This window comes from Boeremia exigua (assembly GCF_020726555.1).
Source record: "Boeremia exigua strain MPI-SDFR-AT-0100 chromosome Unknown C7974scaffold_15, whole genome shotgun sequence".
NCBI lineage: Eukaryota > Fungi > Ascomycota > Dothideomycetes > Pleosporales > Didymellaceae > Boeremia > Boeremia exigua.
The window spans coordinates 720,138-743,463 of NW_025763532.1; the positions used below are offsets into that span (position 1 = coordinate 720,138).

Sequence of the window (23,326 nt, forward strand, 5' to 3'; positions counted from 1 at the left end):
CTGCAAGACCTCGCTATGTCTGTGCCATCGCCATCATTGTACTTGACGGTCCACAGTCCTGCGCTCATGGCGCCATTCCCACCTACTGCAAGACTTCATAGCCACAACCTCCACCCAAACAAACAAGCACCCGACCCTGCAAGTTTTATTACAGCACAACAAGACCCTGCAGACGAGAGCGCCTGGGCCCTGACCCATCCATGCACTATGCAGGAATTGCGAAGTGCAGCACCAACCAGGGGTCCACATGCATCAACGTATAACCATGACGTCGAGACTATTTTCGCTGAAATCCGCTTTCAGGTGAGAGACAAGAACGCGCCCGCGTCCGCGCTTGCATGCATACACGACTCGCATGTGATATCCCTGTGTGTTAGCAGCCGTCCTAGCCGCTAGGAATCCTTAGTCTTTTGTTTTCTTCTTCGTTCTGGGTCGATGGGGTCGAAGGCTTTTGTTCCTTTTGATGAGGTTTGTTTGCTACGACTCGGACTAAGGAAAGATAGCAACATCGCGAAGAAGTCCTCCACAGCAATGGGTGCAGAGAGCGAGAAACAGGAGCGCGGCCAGCCATTCTACTATTCCCATGTGTGGAAGAATGTGTCGCTTGTCGCGCTGAGCTTACTCTGTCTACCCGTGTCAGCGGGCCTCGTGCTGTGCTGTCTCATCCTGCAGCGGATCAATGGGCGAGACAAAGTCCTGCAAGCAGAACAGAGAAGCACAGCTGTTACACAACGCAAGACAATCCTTGTGACGGGGGTCTCGATGACCAAAGGCCTTTCAATCGCCCGAGTCCTTTCACAAAACACGCAACACCGTGTCATTGGCGCAGATATCTCTGCCCTCTCTCCAGGCCGCTTCTCCAGCGCAATCGCAAAATATTACCGATTGGACACACCGAATGGCGACGATGCCGAGCCGTACATCGACTCTATCCTCTCGGTTATCCGTAACGAGAAGGTGGACCTCTGGATTAGCTGCTCGTCGGTGATCGCAGCCGTCGAGGATGGACAGGTTGTACGCCTCGCGCAGCAGCAGGCGCAAGCAGCCGGGCGCCGCTTCGAAGCCATCCAGTTCAATGAGCACGAAGTCGAGAAGTTCCACGAGAAAGACAAGTTCATCGACTACATCCAGTCGCTGGACCTGCTGATCCCAGAATCACACCGTGTCACCTCGCCCGAAGAAGCCCTCAGCATCCTACTCCGCGACACCAGCGACAAACCCGCCGACGCATCCAAGTCCTTCCTTATGAAGCCTATCGGCGTCGACGACCACGCCCGCAACGCTATGATGACCCGCCTTCCCCTCTCCACCCCCGCAAAGACAAGGCAATACATCCACGCCCTCAATATCACACCCCAAACCCCTTTCCAGCTGCAGCAACACATCGCCGGCGACGAATACTGCACGCACGCGCTTGTCGTCCGCGGCGCCGTGAAAGCCTTCTGCAGCTGCCCCTCGCGCGAGCTGCTAATGCACTACACTGCACTTCCCACGCAGTGCCTGCTCAACCAAGCGATGCTGAACTTCACGCGGCGCGTTGCTGCGGCCGGTGGCGCGGGCTTCACGGGGCATCTGAGTTTTGACTTCCTGGTCCCGGACACAGGGGATGGCGAGGTGGTGCTGTACCCGATTGAGTGCAATCCGCGCGCGCACACGGCGGTGGTGTTGTTCGAAAACACGCCGGAGATGGCGGGCGCGTATTTGTCGGCGCTGGATCGCCGCAAGGACGGCGGCGCGGTGGAGGGCCCTGTGTTTCCGCGCGCGCCTGCGAGGAGCTATTACTGGATCGGCCACGAGGTGGTGTGCTGCTTGCTGCTGCCGCTGCTAGATGCGGTCGTGGGTGCGGGGCCGTGGAGTGGGTTGCGTGAGGGCGTGGAGACGTTTTGGAAGCGTTTGGGTGGGTGGAGGGACGGGACGCTGACGGTGCAGGATCCGTGGCCTTTCTTCGTGCTGTATCATGTGTATTGGCCGGCGAGATTTGTGGAGTGCTTGATGAAGGGGAAGGCGTGGAGCAGGTATGTATATGGTGTATGCTTGTTGAGTGCGCTGAGCTGACTTGTTCCAGGATTAATGTGAGTACGACCAAGATGTTCGAGATCTAGGGGTCTCTACCTTTTGAGATAGGCTGGATGGTGGAATTTGGCCGATTGACGGCCATGTCTACCTGTATTGCCGATCGGGGATGCTCTGCTCAGCGAGGCTCGATGATAGCATATAGATCGCCACGATAGAAGGGAGATGCGGCCCGATAATGCTTGATGTAGAACGGGGTATATTGATCTATCCAAACAACACCTACTCGACCATAAGCACATCATGATCCAACCCCAAACTCGACGTGCCGTTCGTAATAGCCTTGATATCACCAACCTCATCCATCTCTCTGAGCGTGAAATCCAACAGATAGCTCTCATCAACCAGCTCCTCGACCCTCTTGTAGTGCCGCTCTGAGTACACGCGGATCGCATCCAGTACGTCTCTCAGGCTGCCCTTCGCACCAACCTTGCCCTTGGGCCTGAGGCTGGCGAGTCGGGACGCAGGGTATGACTTGACGACTGTCCAGAGAATTTTCTGCGCGACGGGTGCGGTGCGGACGTTCGTGTTCCAGTCGCGAAGGCGTAGGAGGAGCTTGTAGAGCTGCTCGTCGGCGAGGTTGGCGAGCACGTCGTCGACGGCAGCTAAGCCGGACATGCTTCCTTCATCTGGTTGTTCTGTCTCGGAGACGGATTTGAAGAGGGCGAAGAGACGACCTGGTTGGTCCATTTGCAGGGCCAGCGTGATGGCTTCGCGGTAGTTGCCTGCGTAGGTGTAGTTCTGCAGTTTCTGGTCGAGTTCGACGCGCTCGGTTTCGGCTGTTGTGGCAGCTTCGAGTGTTGCTGTTGTTGTGTCTTTCCAGAATGTGATAATGCTGTCTCCACCTCCGGATACCAGAGCTCCCGTTTCCGGATGGGCTACGAGCGCCCATACACGGTCTTCGTGGTTGTCAAGTGTGGACATGGACTCGCCAGATGACGAGTCCCAGACCTTGACCAGACCGTCACCAGCGGCAGATGCTACCTGTGGGCCACGCTTGTCGCGTGCGTCGACTGGTCGGTAAGGCAGCCATGCGAGCTTGAGGACGCTGTTGGAGTGGCCTTCGAGTGTGAGTAGGCAAGAGTAGTCCGAGAGACTCCAAATCTTCACTGTCTTGTCTCCGCTTCCAGTGGCAATCAAACCTTTGTTGCCAGCACTGGGTGCTTGTGATGTTTTTGGTGCGAACTTGACAGTCCAGACACCACGGCGATGCCCTCTGAGAACACCGACAGCTTCGCCTTCTGCCGCAGAGTAGATCTTGACTGTCCTGTCCTGCGATGCTGATGCGAAGAGAGCGCCAGAGGGATCGACATCAATAGCGTTGATGTCCTTGTCGTGGGCTTTTCGTGTGTACTTTGCGCGCAGCTTCTTGGTATCCTTGGTGATGTCCCATCGCTTTACTGTTCGATCTTGCGATCCTGTGACAATGTATGCCGGTGGATGTGACAGGGGGTCTGTGAATGCAGCCGAAGACTCCTGTGGAATTGTGTGGGGTAGAGCAATGGCTCCAAGAGACTCTGCATGACCGGTGAGGATAGCGGCGCACTCAAAGGAGCTGTTCTCAGGATCCAGCCGCCATAATCTCGCTGTGTTGTCTTTGGCACCTGTGACTAGCCAGTGACCCGACCAATCCACGTCTAAACAGATGACGATGTCTTCGTGCCCCTCCAAGACTCCGACGTCCGCACCAAAGTATTTTCCCTCAGCTGTGTCTTCCCTTAATGTGACTATCCGGATATCCTCTGAGTTTGTGTTCAAGGCCATAAGCGACCTATCTCGCCCAACGTAGGCAATATCGATGACTTCGTCGTGGGTGCCAGATACCCGTCGGAAGATGGAAAGCGGCTCGATCGTCTCCTCGACGAAGGGTGGTTCGACCGACTTCAACGAATGAAAATTGAGGACCTGCTCAGCATGAACTGAGACTAGGTAGGAGAGGGTCGGGTAATACAGGATGTTGACAATCTCGTCCGTCTCGTTTCCGGGCTCTTGCTCCTCGGTCAGCTCCTGGCCAGTAGCTGTCGACCAGAGTCGGACATTGCCGTGCTCTCCGCCAGAGTACACAATCTGCCCATTCGCAAGGAAGCCTGCACTCTCAATGCCTTCCAGTGCGGCGACTGTCCGTTGTTGCTTCCATTTCTCCGAGGACCAGAATATCAACGTCTTGTCTCTGCTTCCCGAAATCAGCACCTTCTGTTCCGACGAGTACTGCAGCGTGCGCACAACAGAAACGTGCGAATCCAGCACCGCGACACTCTTTTTCTTGTGCAGATCCCAAATGCGGATCTTGCCGTCTTCAGCACCGGAGGCCAATCGGTATTCAAGCGTGCGCTCTCCCTCTGCCTCGGACCTTTGCTGGGACTTGCTCCTCTTCCTTTTCTTGCCACCGTCTGCGTCTTCGCCTTTTGTTAGCACCTCGACCTGGAAGAAGTGTAGCGCCGAGACAACACCGCCATGGCCGTGGAAGGTGTGCGTGGTGTATCCTGCGCGGATGTCCCAGATCTTGACTACGCCATCTGCTCCGCCAGTTGCTACGAGCGTGCCAGTGCTATCCACGGCCAATGTCACAACAGGGCCTGTGTGCGGTTTCAATGATCGGAGGAGCTCAAGTTCGATCGATTCGTCGTCGGTTGCGGAGGGTTGCAGGGCATAAATGCGCATGGACAGCGACCGCGAGCATACAATGAGGTGGGACGCGGAGGGCGTTACTGATGCGATTAGCCAGTGCATGCTCAACACACCGACGTGAACTTACGGGCCAGCGATGTGATTGCCTCACCGTCGCCCTCTGCTCTTGCCAACTCTCTCCCGGTGGAGAGATCTGTGAGCAGTGCTTCTTCGCCCAGACATGCGGCCAAGATGCGCCCATCTTCACTGAGCGCTATGCTGCCACCGGAGTAGATAGGCTGCAGCGTGCGCTCGACCTCGTAGGTCGTGCGGACCGTTGTTCTTTGCGACATGACGTTGCGCTGGTTTGCTCTAAACCGGAGTTGTTGCTTGCCTTGAGAGTCTTGAGAGAGAAATATTAGTTCCTTATCGATAAGGATAGCGGCTTCTACAGGGATGACGGCGAACGACTAACGACTAACGACTTGCTCTCGAGCCCAGACATCACCACGACTCTGACAAGGCTACCGTCGCCCTGCAGCAGTGTATTCTTTAGCCATGTTTCCTCGCCGCTGACGAGCTGAATCAATATGGGCCGACAAGCCTACCTGGCCAAGCTTGCCTTTGTACGTGTACCCTCTCATACCAGCCGCAGATCACATAGCTCCGATGCAGGCCACGTGACTAACGCGCACTCCTAGGGACGGTCTGCATTTGAGCCTACTAACGAAGTGACTGAGTCAGAGGAATACATACAGCTTGCAGCCTCCCAGTCCGACGAGCCTTTGCCGCAACGCTATCGCGAAGCAAGTGCCAATAATTACATTCAACTTTACGACGAGCGCGGTAATCCTATCAACCCACGCTCTCACGCATACGGGAAGAAGCTCAGAGATGCTCAAAACGATGTCCTTGCCTCGGTAGGCGTAGTCGAGAGGCGCAGGTCTCATCCGGAAGCACTTCCCGGCGCATACGAAGAACGACTCAAAGAGCTTGAGGTCGAAGACACGGTTGGCAATGCGCTTGCGCTGACATCCACGGTGGTGGAGAACCTGTGCACCTGGTGGATCGGCACGATTAGAGATCGGATCCTTACATTCCGCATTCCCAATGCAATCCCACTTGTGCAGATTGTGGCTTCGGAGCACGCGGCTTCTGGTAACTCAATTGCCTTTGCTGGCTTTGCTCCTCGACTAGTCTCTACTATTGGCATACAGGCTCTCGCATACAGTGCGTACGTCTACCAGCCAGTCGAACGCTTGGTACAGGTCACACATGCGAGCTCCAAGACTCGTCGCTTCATACGACGCTCGAGAAGTGTCCTCACGTTTGGGTGAGTCCTTGTGGATGCGTACCGTAGCATGACTGACAACATGCAGATTTCGATTGTGCCTTGAGATCCTCTTCTGTCCATTTTCTTACCATGCTCACTTGCAACGGCTCGGTCTCATTCCTGCACGCCCATTGCTACCGTATTGGAAATCATTCATACCTTTTTCGCCGTGGTCGCCGCTTACGCCCCTTTCCATTCACCACCATGCACCTGACTCTGCGCCTAGCATCTTGAAAGTCATCGCCACCTCTCCTATGGTCGTAGTGGTTGCGGAGCACTTCTGCGAGCGCTGGATGTACGCGGCAATTTTCGAGGCTGTTGAGTCGTTCATCATTCGACCCGACAACGCAGACATCGAGAGTCTGGACGCTGACAACAAGGACCGCGCTACTTCCATACTAGGATTGCAACGGAGATCTCCGCCCCTGATCAGAAGCGCCATCAACAGGCTACTTGTGCTGCTTGGCTGGTGCGAACCGGACGATCCGAATGCGGACCGAAAGCCATCGCTTGACTCTGCAGGCCAGAGTGTAGAGGTCGCGGGCCACGAGCTGATGAACCTAGTACCAGTTGAGATGCCAGTGTCTCACATGGACAGACCTATCACAGACGGGACTAACGAAAATAATGTTACCGTACCCGTCGAGACGGTAGATGATTTATTGCGTCCCGCTACACCACCAACACCCACCGTTTCAGAGCACGACGACAACGACCCGAGGATTAGGATTACCTCGCGCGAGGGCATTGTTGAGATGGAAGTACGATTGCCCCCACGGGTCATCTCTTCTCACACTGAAGTCGTAGACGCGCAGCCCGCAACCTCGAGCCATAGTCATGTTGCACCGCGTCGAGTCTCTCGTTACACAACGACTCGAGCTCATCACCGCGTAACGCAGCTTTCCACTGAGCCGTCAGAGATGATCGGCGCCATCGTCAAAGCACAGCTAGTTGGACTTGCAGTGCTTCCGTTCAAGCTTGTTGTCCTCCGGCTAGTCGCATCTCACTACCTGGCCGGCCAGCAGCACAGTGGATATGCACCACGCTTCGTTGAGACGCTTTCCAGCTTCAGTGAGTTGACGCTCCAATCCATTGGCACTGGAATGTCACGCATAGTGCTCTGTGCAGCGTGGGAATTGGTAGTTGACCTCGGTCTCTGGAGCGCATATTGCCTGTCTGTCACAACTATTGGCAAGAAGGTTTTCGGGTGGGGTGCGCTCTAATAGAACTCGATGTGGCCAAGACGAGTAATTCGCCGTCTGATCTTCGAATGGCATTGTATGCGGGCTGCTGACTCGGTGTACCGCCGTGGAGGTACTAGGAAGGCTTGCTGGGTTGTTTCACTAGATGGGCTCGACAGGCGGCACAAGTCGGAACAAACTCTCCGAGGTCTCTGGTGCTCCTGGATCGCGGGAACTGAGTTTAGGCGGTCTCGTACAGCGGAAAAGGCTCCGGTGATCTTCAGGCCCCACGGATGGCGCCGTTGGTACCGAACAGCAGTGGCTGTTACAAGGCGGCATTGGCACCAAGTGTTGAACTCTCTGGCCCGGCAGTCGTGTGGTTGGGCATGGCACAGGATTCGTGCATGTGTGGTGGGCGTACAGAAGCAGAAGGTCAATTACTGTGGTAGCAATACAATACGTCTGACGTGTAAGACGGCGCTGAACTGCCGGTGGTGCCATATCTGGGATTGGCTTGCAGGCCATGTCGTTGAGCGGTACTATAGCCAGGAAAAGCAGTTGCGCGCATGGACGAGCACGGGCAGAGATCAGCACAGGATACAATGCAGGATACAGTGTAGGATGCAGGATATAGTGCAGCATACAGTGCAGGATACAACGCAGGATACAATGCAGGAGACAGTGCAATTGTGGACCCTGACAACAGAGTGACGGTTGCATGTTGCATGTTGCGTGTTGTCAATACATGCTGCATTCAGCGCTGGAATCAATGCTGCCCTCCATGCAGACACCCAGACGCGCAGGAGAACCGTGCCGGGCCGGGATGTCCAGAGTTTGGCTCTGCCGGCCGTTGCTTCAAGGGCAGCACGGCGGCGCGCGAATGAGCTGAACTGCACGTGGAAAGCGAGAGGGCAGCGCACGTGCATTTACGGAGCTACGATCCATGGCGCCAGGGGCCGCAGCGGCGTTCGCTGCAGCGCAGGGTGATTTGGCGGCGCAGGCGAATGGGACGGCAGGTCCAGAGGGTGTGTTTGTGTGATTCGGAGATTATTGCGAATGCGGTTGGCCGCGGGCATGTGACGGCAAGGCGTTGGTGCAGCGTCTGGTCGTGCTCTGGACGGGCGGCGCGGCGTTGGATACGGGCAGAGGGATGCGTGCGCTGGACGGCTTCTCCGCAGGGTTCGCGGGCGTGTGTGCGTGTGCGTGTGTCGTGTGTCGTGGCCAGCGCCGCGTTGTCGACCGCATTGCTGGCCGCGGACTGGGCTGGCGGCCGGCACGCCCTAGGGTCCTGCTCGATTGTGGTTGCTGGGGCCCTGGAGACTCGGGGAGACGCATTCGGGCGCAGGGGTGGTGGGCGCGGATGGGCGCACTACGCCGTGACTACGGGAGGGTAGGTACCTCTCCAGGAGGCGCTTCCCTACTGGGCGCGTCCCTACTGGGCGCTGCCATGGAGCCCTTTTGGCGCTGTCATTTGGGCGCAGTCCCTGTCGCTGCTGAGGCTACCACGGGCCCTACGAGCCCTTCCGCCGGCGGCCAATGGCGACGACGCAGGCGTGAGGCCCCGCTGTGCCGCATTGGGCGCAGGCTCGCGGGCGCGCACGACGAGCGTGAAGCTGTGGTTGACGGCGCGCGAACCCCTTTCCTGGCCCCACGGCGCGCATCACTCCTGCTTTGCCTCTGTGCCTCTGCCGCTCCCCCCACACGCAGGCAGCGCAGGCAGCCCGATCGCCCACTGGCCTGTCCGCCGTGCGCCTCCCCACCGATAAAGTCGGGCCTGTGATCCTTCTCGGGCGCAATTGGGCCTGTGCAGCACCGAGTCGAGTCTCCTGCTGCTCCACCCTCCCGTCCGCGTCTTCGCTGCCAATGCATGCGCGCTCTTCCTCGCCCGCCGCCCTCCTCGCACCGCCCGCCTGCCCGCCTGCCTGCCGTGACACTGGCCGCCTGCACGCTGCCGCTGCCGCTGCACTGTCCCGCACCGCGCCGCCGCCGCACCACTGCACCAGCCCTTGCACCCGCCAGGCATCCCAGGCCTCCCCGCACGCGAGCGCCGCCGCGTTTCGTCGACCCGCGTCCGTCCAGCTGCGCGCTGTCATGCGTGCGACGCCGTGAAGCCGCGCGAAAAACAAAGCAAGCGTCGGGTCCCGTAGCCACGCACGCCGCGCGCTGAGCGCTGCTGTGTCCCCGCGCTGCTCTTCTGCGCTGCTGCTCTGCGCCGCTGCTCCTCTGCACCACCGCCATGTCCGGCCACACCCTGCCGCGCCGCTCCATCGCCCCGCCCTCGGGGCCGCTGCCGTCGCTGCCCGTCTCGAAACACCGCGCGCCAAACACCCCCGCCGCCCTGCGCACGCCGTCCAGCGGCCTTCCCAGCGCTGCGAACCGCGCCGTCTCCTACTCGACGCCGCACCGCCCGGCCGCTGCCAAGCACATCACCTCGCCCTCTGTGCCCACCTTTGCCGCCGCTGAGCACCCGGGTGGGCCGCCCATGGGCAAGTCGCTGCGCAAGGTCGTCAGCATCGGCGCGTTCCCCCAGCCGCCCAAGCATGGCCTGCGCACCCCGAGCAGCCCGCTGGCCTCGAGCGCCTCGGTCAACGGCGATACGGTCGACCACCGCCTGTCGGCCGGCTCCAAGGCCTCGATCCCGTCCCGGAAGAGCAGTCTCAAGAAAGGCCCCAGAGCCTCGAATATCGGCGGCGGCAGGGGGCTGCTCCCCAAGTCGCCCATGATGCCGCCCAGCTTCCTCAACGGCAACGGCAGCGCCGAGTCGGTCGCCGTCGACACCAGCCGCCTCAGCCTGCCCTCGCCCCCGCAGAGCCGCAATTCGTCGCCGCACGGCTCCCGCTCGACGAGCGCAACCACAATCGAAGAGGATGACGACGCACGAGGGCGGAAAAACAGCAAGCCCGACGGCGAGTCGAGCAGCAAAGGAAACGTCATCGTCAGCGTGCGAGTGCGCCCAGACGTCGGGCCAAAAGACGGCCAGCAAGATAAAGATTGGGAGGTCAACGCCAAGCGTCACGTTATCACATACCACGGCCGCGATGGGGGTGGAGACTACGTCTACGGTAAGTGACTGCAGCCAAGCAGTGTAGTTCAGCTTGCTGATTGCGTCCTAGACAATGTTTACGACACCCAAGACAACAATGCTCGCGTGTACGACGCCACGGCAAAACGACTGGTCCGGAGAGTTATGGAAGGGTACCACGGAACCGTATTCGCGTATGGTATGACCGGAACAGGAAAGACATTTTCCATGCAAGGAACCGCGACAAATCCTGGTGTAATACCACTGGCCATCACGGACATTTTTTCTTACATTCGCGAGACCCCACATCGGGAGTTCCTCTTGCGCGTCAGCTATCTCGAAATCTACAACGAGAAGATCAACGATCTGCTGGCGGGGCCGGTGGCTGGCATGGGCGGTCAGCCAGGTCCACAGGAGGAGATTAAGCTACGCGAGGACAGCAAGCGGGGTGTCTATGCCACCCCCCTGAAAGAGGAAATTGTCCAAAGCCCAACCCAGCTCCTACGAGTCATCTCCCGCGGTGACCAGGCGCGAAGGGTTGCTGGCACACAGTTCAATTCCCGGAGTTCGCGCAGTCACGCCGTCGTACAAATCGTTGTCGAAAGCAGAGAGCGCGCACCCGGCCCTAATCTGGCTGGCGACAAGCGATCAGCCATTATCCCAGGTGGTGTCCGTGTGTCAACACTCAGTCTTATCGATCTGGCGGGTTCTGAAAAGGCGGCCGACGATAAGGAAAGACGGACTGAGGGCTCTCACATCAACAAGAGTTTGCTTACTCTGGGTGCTGTTGTTGGTGGACTGGCAGGCAGCAAGCCGGGCAAGGACGGGAAAAAGGACAACCATTTGCCGTACCGTGACAGCAAACTCACTCGTCTTTTGCAGGGAGCGCTGTCAGGTAATTCCCTGGTCAGCATTCTCTGCACGATCCAGATTGGCGCAAGCGGTAGCGTTGCAACATCGTCCAGCCACGCCAATGAGACGCTGAACACCTTGAAGTTCGCATCTCGGGCCAAGAACAACATTATTAGTCATGCAAAGAAAGCGGACGATTCGTTGGGGGCCGGTGGTGACGCAGGAAGCCGAGCACTGCTGGACCGCTACCGCCTCGAGATTCAGGAGCTCAAGAAGCAATTAGAAGAAGGCAAGAAATCAGAAGCTAAGACCGAAGAGGAGGATGAGTTCCGGCGAGACAGAGAGGAGGAGAGAGTACGTGAGCAGCAAGACAGGCAGCGCCACGAAGAACAAATGCTGGAGATGCAGCTTGCTCGCACAGCTCTCAAAGAGCGGATCGAGCATCTCAACCGGTTGATCCTGAGCTCTAAGTCACTTGGGGTCAACAACGGCAGAGCGTTCTCGTCCATGAGCTATCAACGCGCTTCTACGTTCAGTCACGCCAGCGACTTCCGGCCCATGTCCGTACGATCATCCGCCAGCCACGCCACGCTCGAAGTACCACGCGCCTCACTGCAGTCCTTTCCCCTGCCTGTAGATTGCTCGGAAGAGGACGACTCGGTCGGCGAGAACGGCGATGGCTTTGCCAGCCCGGGCGTTCAGATCCAGGCACTGCAGGCCGATCTCGCCGACCGAAATCGCTACATCGCCACATTAGAGAAGCGACTTCTGCAAGCTCGAAGATCGAGCCATTCCCGCGTATCCTTGTCGATCAACTCGCGCCACGGCAGCAGCGAAGACGGCGGCCTCCTCGCGACTGTCGCCGAACGCGACTCGGAGATCTCGACCCTGCGCGCCCAACTCGAAGACAAGGAACGCATGATCACCGCGCTCACCTCGGCACGTAAACGAAACGACACGGCCCACGACGTCGGCAGCGATGGCTCCCCTGGCAGCCGCCGCACCTCGTCCTACCAGCGCAGTGAGGGCAGCAGCATAAACGTCCTGCACGCCAAGGGCCCGACATCCCCGACGAGCCCGAATAGCACGCCTTTCTTCCCCCCGACGCCCTCGAACACGGGCAAGAATATCGAGGAGATGACGCGCATGCTCGACGAGATGATCACAGGGAGAGTCGATAGGGCGGCCCGCCGTAGTAGTGCTATGCCTGTTGAGCTGCGCCGGTCTTAAGCATGCAAGGGCTGCGTAAGACACTACTACAACCCCAGTTGCGATCTACGCTGTGCTGTATGGCTCCCTTCTTTGTAATGCGCACCCGCACAAATACGATCTTAATGGCCTCCACGTAATGACGATGAGACACCGCCCCGCCCCGCCGTCGCGCACGGCATACAAATCGCGCGCGGAGCGTCGAACACACACCCTCTGCACCACCGGCGTTTTGGGCTCTTGGAATGAGGCAGGCGCACTGTATCCCGCTGCATAGCCTGCTGCATGGTCTCGCTATATTATACCGCCTTATCTTCTCCGCACAGTGCGTTTCTGCTTTAGAGCATGCGACTTTCACTTCACACATGCTGCTGTTTCCATGCACGCATGCTACTTTAACACATGCGAACTTTTACACATGTAATTGTACTGTAACTGCTGTTTTTCGTCTCGGTGGCCGGCTAATGGATTGGGTTGTACGATACAGATACGGATATCTTGCGCGTGGCGTTAGGGATGGGAAAACCCACAGAGGGAAGGGAAGGAAAAGAAAAGAAGAGAAAGAGAGCGAGTGGCGAGGATGAGAGTGAGTGCATGGAGAGAGACGAGAGAGTGGAGAGTGGAGAGAGAGACAATGGAGATGGAGATACCCCATATGCGCGCTTTAGGTCTTGGTTAGACTGTAATGTACCAGGTTTTCTGAAAAGCCGGGCTTTACTACATGTGTGTGTGCGCGCTTGTTTCTTCGAACTGAACCTTACACTCTACACGCAACGTGACATGGGCAAACATACGTGCGCGCTCCACGCCTTATTTCACACGCCACGCCCCATACCGCACTCCTCATCTCACGAAACCGCCTTCCTCGCACCCCCCTCTCCTCACCCCCCAGTCCGCCCCTCCCGCTGCCCCAGACATCCGCCGTACGTCTTTCATGCGCGACCCCGCAGCGTCGCGCATAGAGTGCTATAAAACACTATATCGTGCTGCAAGGCGCCGTATCAAGAGTGCCCCCCTCCCTGCACATATCCTGGGCCTAAAGGGAGCAGCCGGTGCTCCTTGGTGGCGATCTGGACCCTGGTGGCATGGCTGGGTTTGGGGTTTAGTGGCATGGGTAGCTGGGGATGGGGCTGGGTGGTTTGATGGGGCGTTGGGGTGGGCTTGGAGGGGAAGGGAAGGGATCGGATAGGGTTTGTATTTGAATGTTAATGTTTGAATGTTAATGTGGTTCGATGTGGGCGTTTGATGGGATCGTTGCGACGGGGTGGTGCGTCGATGGGGGGCTTGGTTTGATGGGGCTCGTAGCCGGTGGGTTCCGACGGGGGGGAGGTGGTCGGCGTGAAGGTGACTCGCGTCTCTAACGGGGTGGAGTGGGGCTAAGCGGTACAGGGATCTGGTGTACTGCTGTGTATGGTGTAGCTGTAGACTGTGGTGTAGGTATGTAGTGCAAGACACAGTACACGATACTGTGCTGTAAGTGCGTGCGCTGCTCGAATCTCGCGCTGCTTGACTTGCCTCGCACGGCTTGGATTCCTCACGCCGCCACCACCTCCTCACCTCACATCACATCACAACCATGGGCACGAGCAACCGCCGTCCTGGCGCCACGATTCAATCACTCCATCCATGATTCGTTCCCTCGAGAGTCACACGCGCCCTCACCACTCTCATCTTACCTGCAACGGCCGGCCGTTGAAACTAAGCATCTGACTAGAGGCAACACACTTGGTACGAAGAGGTAATGTACTTCGTACGAGCCCGCATGGCGCGCGCTAGGTACCGTATGAGCGGTCGCTCGTGGATGCAGCCGGCGCGTGCCCCTGGTCCTGCGGTCGCTGGAGTCTTTCATGCACGGGTCGCCAAGGCGCAACTGGGTTCCACTTCGTCAACGTCACACAAAGTGCGCTGTTTCAGGTTTTTACACAGCACCGAGGGGAGGGTGAGTTTGCGCGCGTGTCTTCGCGCTGGTCGGGGGCCGACGCAAAGGTGTGTGTGTAAGGGACGCAGCGCAGGCTATGTACGGGAGGCCTACTGCGCGTGCTCGGAGATGCAGGTGGATCTCGCGTCGGGCAGCGGCGCCTGATAGGCTCCCGCAGCGCTCCTCTGTGTGTTTCAGATGCGCACACGGACGCGCCAGCCAGGCTGCCCCTCCAAACGATGCTCGCTTGCTCCTCGCTTCAGCCTCCTCCTTCCTCATGATGCCAGAGGCCGTTGGCCGCTGCGCTAGCGAGCTCACGGGAGTTGCCCTTGAGGGAAGTTCCTCAAATTACACCTACCAGAAGCGGCCGCAAGCCGTCCAGCTTGGTCGAGCTGCGCAGGCTACGCGACGGCCCTGGAGGGCGATCTTGCTCGTCTGTTAAATGTCGTGAAACTTCTCGCGCTCGGGATTCTGCATCTGAGGCAGTGACCCTCCCTCTTCTCCTACAGTAAGCTGCCGTGTCTCTCTATGGCTTCCCTGCTTGCCTGACGAGCTGGAGCTGTGTGTTCTCTTTCTCGCTCTTGTCTCATTCTCTTCTTACACTCCTTGACCACGGCATCTTGACGCTGCCTCGCCCCCTCTTTCCGGTAACACGACGCCTGCAGGGACAGGTGACTACATATCTGCACGCTTGACATCGTGCTGTTGCCCGACATACCGGACCTGATATCAGACGAGGCCCGGTGCTGCTATCCGACATGCTGAACCAAGCGTCTCAGAAGCTTTCCAAGATGCATGCAAGACGGAACCCGAATCTGTCCATCCAGTCCACGGCGACCTACAGCCAACTCGCTCCCCCCCTTCACTCTGCCACCTCCGGCGCCTTCCTGTCCCCGAACCTAGACCGTCGGGGACTGCTTTCACGCTCACCCCCCGCATCACCCAGTCTCCCATCCCTGATCCCCCGCCATGGGAAAAGGCAGCCGCAGCCCAGCTCCCGCCGGCTGATCAAGCGCGGGCTGATAGCCGGCCTCGCCGTGCTCGTCCTGCTGTGGCTTGTAGTCCGCCAACTGCACGCCTCGGCGCAGTCGAGCTACGACGGCGACAGTGAAGAGTGGGAGATGGCCGGGGGCGCGCAGTTGCCGCAGGAGCCCTCGGTCGTTGCCATGGCCGACAACACGGGCAAGATGCGGTGGACCGTGTCGATCCCGTCGTCCTTTGAGTTCCCGCTCCGGCCCGCCCAGTACCGCGATATCTGCCACCAGGCAGGTGAGGTGTCGCGGGACATGCGGCAGGAGGGGCAGGCGGCGGCGAGCTTTGCGAAGAGGATGCTCGGGTACTATGCGAAGGACCAGTACTTTATTGATGTGCAGGAGGCGGAGGCACAGTCGTTGTTGCCACCGTCGAAGGCGAGTGGCAGGCCGAAGGGGTTTGTCGAGGATGATATGATTGCGGATGGGATCTCGCCGAGCGGGCTCAAGGTCTGTGATAGGTCGTTGACGTATGTGCTGGAGACGGCGGAAGCGGGTTTTGGTAACTCGCTGATGCGCCTGTGGATGTCGTACGGGCTGGCGAAAGCCGAGAAGCGCGCGTTCTTCATCGACGACAGCCGATGGTGAGTCAAATGTCAAGCCTGCAATGAGTATATGCTGACTGTTAGCAGGCCGTATGGCAAGTACCTGACATACTTCATCAACCCTCCCTCCGCGGGCTGCCTTCCGCCGCCCAAGTCCCACATAGTCCCCTGCCCGCACAACGCGCGGCACATCGTAGTCTCCGCTGCAACAGTGCAGTCGACATTCGGCCACATGTTCACCGAAGAATGGGAAGACGCCACCAAGATGCGCGTCCAGCGGCAGCACAAGATCTTCGCCCTGCTCCGGGCCGGGCACGACGCCCTCTTCAAACTGCGCACCGACGACGCCAAATATGTCCTCGACCGCGCGCTACACCTCTACGGCGCCGTCAAAGCCGATGGCGGCATCAGCATCGGCATGCACGTGCGCCACGGCGACAAGCACCCCATGGAATACCAGTACAGCAAGGACTACATCCCGCTGACGCGCTACACCGACGCCGCGCGCGACATCTACATCGACCTCGTCGAGGGCGGCGGCAAGACGTCCGCCAAGCGCGACAACGCCGCCCTCTTCGCCCGCCACACCCCCTCCAAGATGATCCTCGCCTCCGACGACCCCCTCGTCTACGACGCGCCTGAAATCGGCCCCAATGCGCTGCGCGCCCAGGACCGCATCGTGCTCGCCACGCGCGCAGCGCTCGAAGCCGCACAGGGCAAGAAGAACCCCTGGATCGACGAAATCACCGGCTGGGAAGGGGGGTTCTACCGCGACATATTCTTCAGCCTCGGGCAGCCGGTCGGGAACGCAGGGGACATGCTGAGTCTGGATGCGGAGCGCGTGCCGGAGGGCGCGATGAAGCTGCGGGAGTTGGTGGGGCGGGCGTATCTGATGGATCTGGCGGTGCTGGGGCGCGCGGATGCGATGGTGTGCACGGTCAGTAGTGTGGGGTGTAAGCTGCTTGCGGTGATGATGGGGTGGGAGAAGGCGATGGTGCAGGGGCGGTGGCGCAACATCGATGGGAGTTTTGACTGGAAGGGGATTGTGTGGTAGACGAGATGTGTGCGTGTGTGTGTGTGTTTGTTTTAGACGCAATGAGATACCCTGTTCGGTTCGCTTCTTGCGTGTACTTCTTGTTTGTATTCTTCCGTGTACAGCATTTCTTCCGTGATGCACTGCAGCAACGACGCCTATGCGCCAGATTGCAGTACCTACCCGACGCCCTGACCCATCACCGTGTCTCCGGCACAACCCACTTCTTCCTCTCCTCGCGCCACGAAAACTCCTCCTTGAACCCCAACAGCCGCCTCGCCTTCTCATTGCTAATCGGCGCCCGACACCCCTCCAGCGCCGCCCGATCCACCAGCTCGCTCTCCGGACACTCATTCTCCAGCCACTGCAGCGTCGCCACCCCATCCGGCAGCGTGCTCTCATCATTCACCGCATTGAACACCTGAAACCCCAGGCCATCCGTCTGCACCGCGCAGTTCAGGAAATTGCCCAGGTCGCGCGCGTCGATGTAGCTCCAGCCGTGCACGCCCCAGTCGCGCGGGCGGCCGGTGTACTTGAGCATGGTCTCGCGGTGCAGCGCGGGCGACACGACGGCGCCGAAGCGCAGACAGTAGATGTCGACGGGGGCGGCGAGGGCGGCGAAGCGCGCTGCAAACGACTGCGCCACGCGCTCCATGCACAGTTTCGAGGTCGCGTACACGTCCATGGGTTCGGTGGGGGATGTCTCCGTGACCGGGAAGTGCGGGAAGGATTGCGGGCCTTCTGCGTACGTGGGGCCGTAGACGGTGATGGAGGAGGCGAGGAGGACTTTGGGGATGCCCAGTTTGCAGGCGGCTTCGATGATGGCGTACGAGGAGAGGGTGTTGATGCGGAAGGTTTCGTTGTCGGGGACGCGGTTGGGTTGGGGGATGCCTGGAGGAGAAGGGGGTTAGTTTGGTGTGTTGTGCGTGGTGAGATTGGGCGAGTGCAAGTCTGATTGTTCGTGCAGGACTCGGTCTCTTGTGGTACTATTTGCAACTACATACCCGCGAGATGGATGACTACATCGGGCGTCCTGAGCGTTTCCCGGAACGGCTCGCTGATCTGGAAGTGGCAGCTCAGCGCGTTGAATGCCTGCGCGCCATCTGTCAAGTCTGCCTTGAGCGTGTGTACATTTGGGTTATCCAGCGGCGTCTGGTCGACGTTGAGGACCTCGTGGCCGTAGCTCAGCAGCTTCTCGATGACGCAACGGCCCACAACGCCCGAGCCGCCCGTCACGACTATGCGCTTTTTGGTACCGGGAGACGTGCTGGCAGACATGGTTGTGCGTGCAGCAGGGGAGGCTAAATAAGGGACATGGGTTCAACAGGGCTGCTTCCATCTCAGTCTTTATACGCGACAGCGATACCCGGAAGCTTCCCCGCATTGTATGGAGCTTGAGATGGTCGCGTCGGCATTAGCGCGATTTGTCGCCTCCGATAGCATCGGCCTGCCGCCGAAGGATGCCAATGCCGTAGACGCGTGTGGCTTGCGCCCAAGGATGATGTGTGTTTGAGATTGATAATCACTCCGTCGAAGTGTACATTTATTCATGTCTATCTTTCAGCCGTTTAGCCTCCGAGCTGCTTGGCTCTGAGCGCTGTCATATCCGACAAGTCCGATTCGTTCTTATGCCGTCTGCGTGCCGTAGCCGCGGATCCTCTCTGCAAACGCCCAGCTCTGGTTCTCCAACTGGACGTCCTCGTTCAGCTCTACGCCCTCCTTCGTGATGACAGCGATGGAGTACCTGTCCATACTCCTTGCATCTCTGTAGAAGAGGACCTTCATGCACTCCTTAACCTTCTCCACCGCCTGCTCCTTAGTGACGTTCTGCACCGACGCCTCATCGGGCAGTAATGTGCGCATGATCGGCTGTGCAAGATGGGCTCCAAAGCCTGTGGCAATCGAAGGCGAAGAGAAGGTGGTGCCGAGAAGATCCGCACTCGCAAGGAACGGCTTGCCCTCGCCGTCCAGACCAGCAATCAACAGGTGATTCCACAGCGGGTCGAACTTTGATCGGCGGTTGTACATGACCTTGGCGAGGTATGTGTGGAGGTTCTTGGCGTTGAGGTTGTCATCGGTCGAGGCGTAGTTCTCGCGGATATCGAGGGAGTTTAGGAGGCGGTCGAGGTACTGCATGTCCGAGACGTCGCCGCCGAAGCCTACGACCACCTCGTCGTTGAACTTTCGTAGTCGCTTGACGTCGGTAAAGCGAGCGAGCGATCCGTATGAAGCTATGTAGAAGGTCAGTATACATATATCCCAAAGAGCAGGCGACATCGTACCAAGGTTGTCTGCTGCAATGACTACGCCGTCCTTGAACTTCGCCGCCAACACGGAGGTACCGGTGACGATAGGAGACTGTGAGTGCTGCGTAGGGCCGTTCATCTGGAAGTGTGAAGCATCGTAGGCACCGTAGACATCATCTCTGGGCTGTGTTGAAGTCAGTACGGTGGTGTTTATGGAGCGGGGAGGCGTCTTACACGGCCCCAAGCTTGCGGAAGGTGGTTCATCGTGTGGGCGTTGGTGTGGAGTTTCTTGGTGTGTCGGAGTGTACTGATATGGCGTGGACGGCGTCGATGAGCGAGAAGACGGCGTTCGGAGGTGAGTGGTTGACGGTGGCAGGCAGCTCACTGGCGACGACGATATGCTTGGCGCGGTAGCTGGAGCTCGGGCCACTTTACACATGAGTTCCCGCGGCCACTCTTCCACCTCAAACATACGCAATGCTGGGAGTCGGTTATGAGAGTAGTGACGAGGACGAGGTGCTCCCAGCGACAACGGCCAAGGTGAGTTATGCACATGCGCTTGCGGGGACTTTGATAGCTACTGATATTAAGCTGGCGACCGTGCCTGTAGCAGCACCTCAACCAGCCCTTCGACAAGTCACTCCGCCAGCGTCCGCCCCAGTCAATGGGCCTGCGCAAGGTCCAACCGTGTCGCCGCCTCCACCAGAAAACGATGCCGACAGCGTTGTTCCTCCTGGCTCCCCATACACGTCGAGTCGGGCCATTATCCAAAACTTGACCTTGCCGACCGTGCCAAACTTCGAGATCCCTCCTTCGCCCCCGGGGTCGCCGCCGCAACGAGCGACGAAGAAATTTGCCCAGTTCCTTGAGCTCAAAAAGAAGGGTCAACATTTCAATCAGCGACTTGAGAGCTCTTCGGTTCTGCGCGATCCAGGCCATCTGCAAAAGCTGATGGACTTTGCTGGGATTGGTGAGGAGGAACAGTACGCCTCTACGCTACCGGAAGGCTTTGCTGTGCCCACAGTGTTTCCTCCTTGGGCGTATGTAGAGGAGCTGAGGGCCTCACAGAAGCGCATCTTCAAGGCAAAGGAACAGGAAAAGTCTAGGACGCCCAGAGGGGCTGTTGACTTCGTAGCCGCTACAAACCCTGGCAAAACATCTACGGTGCAAAGTGCAGGGAAAAGAAAGGAACTTGAACACAGAAGCCGGGAAGGGTCGCCTAAGAGGAGAAGATGAGCCAGCTCCCAGTCACGTGCTGATTTCTACGTATCTGTGTACGTATAAGCCGCAGAGTATCCCTGTCAGGGTCTGCTGCTTGTGCTGTTTGTTTGCGTATTTTCCTTGTGTGGTGTCTGGAATTTGCGCCAGGCACGTTTCGAGACGCAGCCTTGGCGGATTTGCACCTTCCGGCGATCGGCGCATGCGTCATCAGGGTACTTGCCCAGTCAGGCACATAGCGCGTTCAACGTAATCTGAAGATTCTATCAACACTGTTTGCAGACAACGTGACACGTCGAAATGTGAAATAGTTGCTAGGTGGTAGATCAGGACAGTCTGGCTTCTTCAGGCGTCTGTGCCAGTTGCTCAATTGCAGTTTGTTGAGTCAGGAGATGCTCGGAAGGTTTTCTGGTCTGGATGTAGCGCGCGAGCTACGAGCAGCAAGACAGCGATGGAGAAGGCAGCCTTGACTTTGCTCGAACCTACAGTGCCCTGAAGCTTTGCAAAGCTGGAACGAGCATCCCTGCAGCTCCGAGGTGCACGAAGAAGCTTTGAGAAGCTGATGTGGGCTCTGGTGGCTACTCGGTGCTGGAGGGGTAATCTACGTGATGATCAGTTGATGCGCAGGCCTCATATCTCAACATTTTCATAGGGCGGTCATCGCCGTGACAGCCGCTCCCATGCTTTTGCGATACGATCAATGCATCTGGCGACCCAGGCGTGGCGGCTGGCCAATGGGTTGCACAGGTGCGCGGGGCACATACATCAGTTTGCAGACTGAGGCTGCCCCTCACTCCTCATTCAACTATTAAAGCTAGATCCCCACCACCCAAACAAAACACCAGTCCAAGTTTTCACGTAAGTCAAGCCCTTCGCCAACATTCCATCCGCGGCCGGCCGTGCCATCCCACCCCCGTGCCCGTTTGAGGCTCCGCCGGCCTCTGACAGTCCAGGGCTGGGCGGTGGTCGAGTGTTTCTTCAGGCTCCACATCAGCACCGGCCGGTGACGCTTGACTAGCACGCTGTAGTCTCCCAAGCACAGTACCATAGGGCTGAGGTGTGCCTATATATACTCGACTGCTGCTCAGCTCCACTTCCGCAATTGATTCTTTACTGATCGATCCAGTACACAAACACCCACCATGGCCATCACCAAGATCCACGCACGCTCTGTCTACGACTCTCGCGTAGGTTGCCTAGCATCTCCAGCCGTTAACGGCACGCTGACTATCCGCAGGGTAACCCCACCGTCGAGGTCGACATCGTCACCGAGACTGGCCTTCACCGCGCCATCGTCCCCTCCGGCGCCTCCACCGGCTCCCACGAGGCGTGCGAGCTCCGCGATGGTGACAAGAGCAAGTGGGGCGGCAAGGGCGTGACCAAGGCCGTCGCCAACGTCAACGACAAGATCGCCCCTGCTCTGATCAAGGAGAACATCGACGTCAAGGACCAGTCCGCTGTCGACGCTTTCCTCAACAAGCTCGATGGAACCAAGAACAAGACTGAGCTTGGTGCCAACGCCATTCTCGGTGTCTCCATGGCCATTGCCAAGGCTGCTGCCGCTGAGAAGGGCGTCCCGCTCTACGCTCACATCTCCGACTTGGCCGGCACCAAGAAGCCCTACGTCCTGCCCGTTCCCTTCATGAACGTCCTCAACGGTGGCTCCCACGCCGGTGGCCGCATGGCTTTCCAGGAGTTCATGATTGTTCCCTCGTACGTTCTCACAGCTACACCTGTCGAAACTATATCTAACAGTCAGCAGTGAGGCCCCCACTTTCACCGAGGCCATGCGCCAGGGTGCCGAAGTCTACCAGAAGCTCAAGACCCTCGCCAAGAAGAAGTACGGCCAGTCCGCCGGCAACGTTGGCGACGAGGGTGGTGTTGCTCCCGATATTCAGACCCCCGAGGAGGCTCTTGACCTCATCACTGAGGCCATCGAGGCTGCTGGTTACACCGGCCAGATCAAGATCGCCATGGACGTTGCCTCCAGCGAGTTCTACAAGGCCGACGAGAAGAAGTACGACCTTGACTTCAAGAACCCCGAGAGCGACAAGAGCAAGTGGCTCAGCTACGAGCAGCTTGCTGAACTCTACAAGTCCTTGTCCCAGAAGTACCCCATCGTCTCCATCGAGGACCCCTTCGCTGAGGACGACTGGGAGGCCTGGTCCTACTTCTTCAAGACCTCCGACTTCCAGATTGTCGGTGATGACCTGACAGTCACCAACCCCGAGTTCATCAAGAAGGCTATTGAGCAGAAGTCTTGCAACGCTCTCCTCCTGAAGGTCAACCAGATCGGTACCATCACTGAGGCTATCCAAGCCGCCAAGGACGCTTTCGGTGCTGACTGGGGTGTCATGGTTTCTCACCGCTCTGGTGAGACTGAGGATGTCACCATCGCTGACATCGTCGTCGGTCTCCGTGCTGGACAGATCAAGACCGGTGCTCCTGCCCGATCTGAGCGTCTCGCCAAGCTCAACCAGATCCTCCGCATTGAGGAGGAGCTCGGTGACAACGCCATCTACGCTGGCTCCAAGTTCAGGACCGCTGTCAACATGTAAGATGTTGCTTGCGAGAAGGAAAATTCACGAAAAGCACCGCGAAGTGCAATGATTATGATATAGCGACGATTTCTGTACACGAGATGCAATAAATGCAATCCAATACCCAATGCATCATGAAAGCCTGCTGCCGACCTGCATCTTTTGGAAATTAGCTGACAAAGTTCCGCAGTCTGATAAACCTCTCCCTCGTGTCTACAATGTTCATGCTCGAGGTTGATTAGTTTCCTTGCGGGCAAGGCTTACCATGTTTCCGTATGTAGCTTGGACTAACATCCAGGTACATGAGTTCCGGGACTACCCATCTCACAAACGATCGTTCCCGGCCACCACGACTCTCCGCGAACTTCCGCAAATCAGCCACAATCCTGCAGCATCGCGTCTGAACGATGAAATCACGGACGTGTCTGTTGTTTTTCGAGCACTATGCGAGAATTTCCGGTCATAACCTTCAAGGAAACGCCGGACGCGAGCGAAACGCATCGGACACATGCAAGAAC

At 58.3% G+C, this 23,326-nt stretch overlaps 9 protein-coding genes across 9 annotated transcripts; 6 read left to right on the forward strand and 3 right to left on the reverse strand.

The window, feature by feature from the left end:
- The first annotated feature begins 8 nt into the window (after nucleotides 1-8).
- Nucleotides 9-2,249, forward strand: C7974DRAFT_405938 (uncharacterized protein). The gene is made up of 2 exons (XM_046143097.1): nucleotides 9-2,015; nucleotides 2,066-2,249. The coding sequence occupies exons 1-2, from the start codon at nucleotides 436-438 to the stop codon at nucleotides 2,100-2,102; spliced, it is 1,617 nt and encodes a 538-aa protein (XP_045991479.1). The 5' UTR covers nucleotides 9-435; the 3' UTR covers nucleotides 2,103-2,249.
- On the reverse strand, nucleotides 2,250-5,081 carry C7974DRAFT_405942 (WD40-repeat-containing domain protein). Its single transcript, XM_046143098.1, has 2 exons — nucleotides 4,829-5,081; nucleotides 2,250-4,781 (listed from the first exon to the last, which is right to left on the reverse strand). The coding sequence occupies exons 1-2, from the start codon at nucleotides 5,031-5,033 to the stop codon at nucleotides 2,296-2,298; spliced, it is 2,691 nt and encodes an 896-aa protein (XP_045991480.1). The 5' UTR covers nucleotides 5,034-5,081; the 3' UTR covers nucleotides 2,250-2,295.
- Nucleotides 5,082-5,183: 102 nt separating this feature from the next.
- Nucleotides 5,184-7,296, forward strand: C7974DRAFT_81450 (uncharacterized protein). Its single transcript, XM_046147323.1, has 3 exons — nucleotides 5,184-5,306; nucleotides 5,382-6,013; nucleotides 6,060-7,296. Exons 1-3 carry the CDS (start codon nucleotides 5,271-5,273, stop codon nucleotides 7,234-7,236), a joined length of 1,845 nt encoding a protein of 614 aa, XP_045991481.1. The 5' UTR covers nucleotides 5,184-5,270; the 3' UTR covers nucleotides 7,237-7,296.
- A 2,087-nt stretch (nucleotides 7,297-9,383) lies between these two features.
- Nucleotides 9,384-12,732, forward strand: C7974DRAFT_405946 (kinesin motor domain-containing protein). Its single transcript, XM_046143099.1, has 2 exons — nucleotides 9,384-10,256; nucleotides 10,308-12,732. Exons 1-2 carry the CDS (start codon nucleotides 9,431-9,433, stop codon nucleotides 12,296-12,298), a joined length of 2,817 nt encoding a protein of 938 aa, XP_045991482.1. The 5' UTR covers nucleotides 9,384-9,430; the 3' UTR covers nucleotides 12,299-12,732.
- A 2,063-nt stretch (nucleotides 12,733-14,795) lies between these two features.
- C7974DRAFT_81516 (uncharacterized protein) lies at nucleotides 14,796-16,914 on the forward strand. Its single transcript, XM_046147324.1, has 2 exons — nucleotides 14,796-15,810; nucleotides 15,859-16,914. The coding sequence occupies exons 1-2, from the start codon at nucleotides 14,954-14,956 to the stop codon at nucleotides 16,823-16,825; spliced, it is 1,824 nt and encodes a 607-aa protein (XP_045991483.1). The 5' UTR covers nucleotides 14,796-14,953; the 3' UTR covers nucleotides 16,826-16,914.
- An 89-nt stretch (nucleotides 16,915-17,003) lies between these two features.
- C7974DRAFT_445384 (NAD-dependent epimerase/dehydratase-like protein) lies at nucleotides 17,004-18,208 on the reverse strand (the record flags this gene model as incomplete). The annotated part of the gene is made up of 2 exons (XM_046145547.1): nucleotides 17,809-18,208; nucleotides 17,004-17,695 (listed from the first exon to the last, which is right to left on the reverse strand). The coding sequence occupies exons 1-2, from the start codon at nucleotides 18,080-18,082 to the stop codon at nucleotides 17,004-17,006; spliced, it is 966 nt and encodes a 321-aa protein (XP_045991484.1). The 5' UTR covers nucleotides 18,083-18,208.
- A 222-nt stretch (nucleotides 18,209-18,430) lies between these two features.
- Nucleotides 18,431-19,314, reverse strand: C7974DRAFT_418559 (proteasome component PRE4; the record flags this gene model as incomplete). Its single annotated transcript, XM_046144167.1, has 3 exons — nucleotides 18,431-19,035; nucleotides 19,087-19,234; nucleotides 19,285-19,314. 3 exons carry the CDS (start codon nucleotides 19,312-19,314, stop codon nucleotides 18,431-18,433), a joined length of 783 nt encoding a protein of 260 aa, XP_045991485.1.
- A 199-nt stretch (nucleotides 19,315-19,513) lies between these two features.
- On the forward strand, nucleotides 19,514-20,562 carry C7974DRAFT_405953 (HCNGP-like protein-domain-containing protein). Its single transcript, XM_046143100.1, has one exon. It carries the CDS (start codon nucleotides 19,528-19,530, stop codon nucleotides 20,284-20,286), a length of 759 nt encoding a protein of 252 aa, XP_045991486.1. The 5' UTR covers nucleotides 19,514-19,527; the 3' UTR covers nucleotides 20,287-20,562.
- Nucleotides 20,563-21,118: 556 nt separating this feature from the next.
- C7974DRAFT_369536 (Enolase, C-terminal TIM barrel domain-containing protein) lies at nucleotides 21,119-23,206 on the forward strand. The gene is made up of 3 exons (XM_046139943.1): nucleotides 21,119-21,455; nucleotides 21,506-21,981; nucleotides 22,031-23,206. The coding sequence occupies exons 1-3, from the start codon at nucleotides 21,411-21,413 to the stop codon at nucleotides 22,824-22,826; spliced, it is 1,317 nt and encodes a 438-aa protein (XP_045991487.1). The 5' UTR covers nucleotides 21,119-21,410; the 3' UTR covers nucleotides 22,827-23,206.
- The last annotated feature ends 120 nt before the right edge of the window (nucleotides 23,207-23,326 follow it).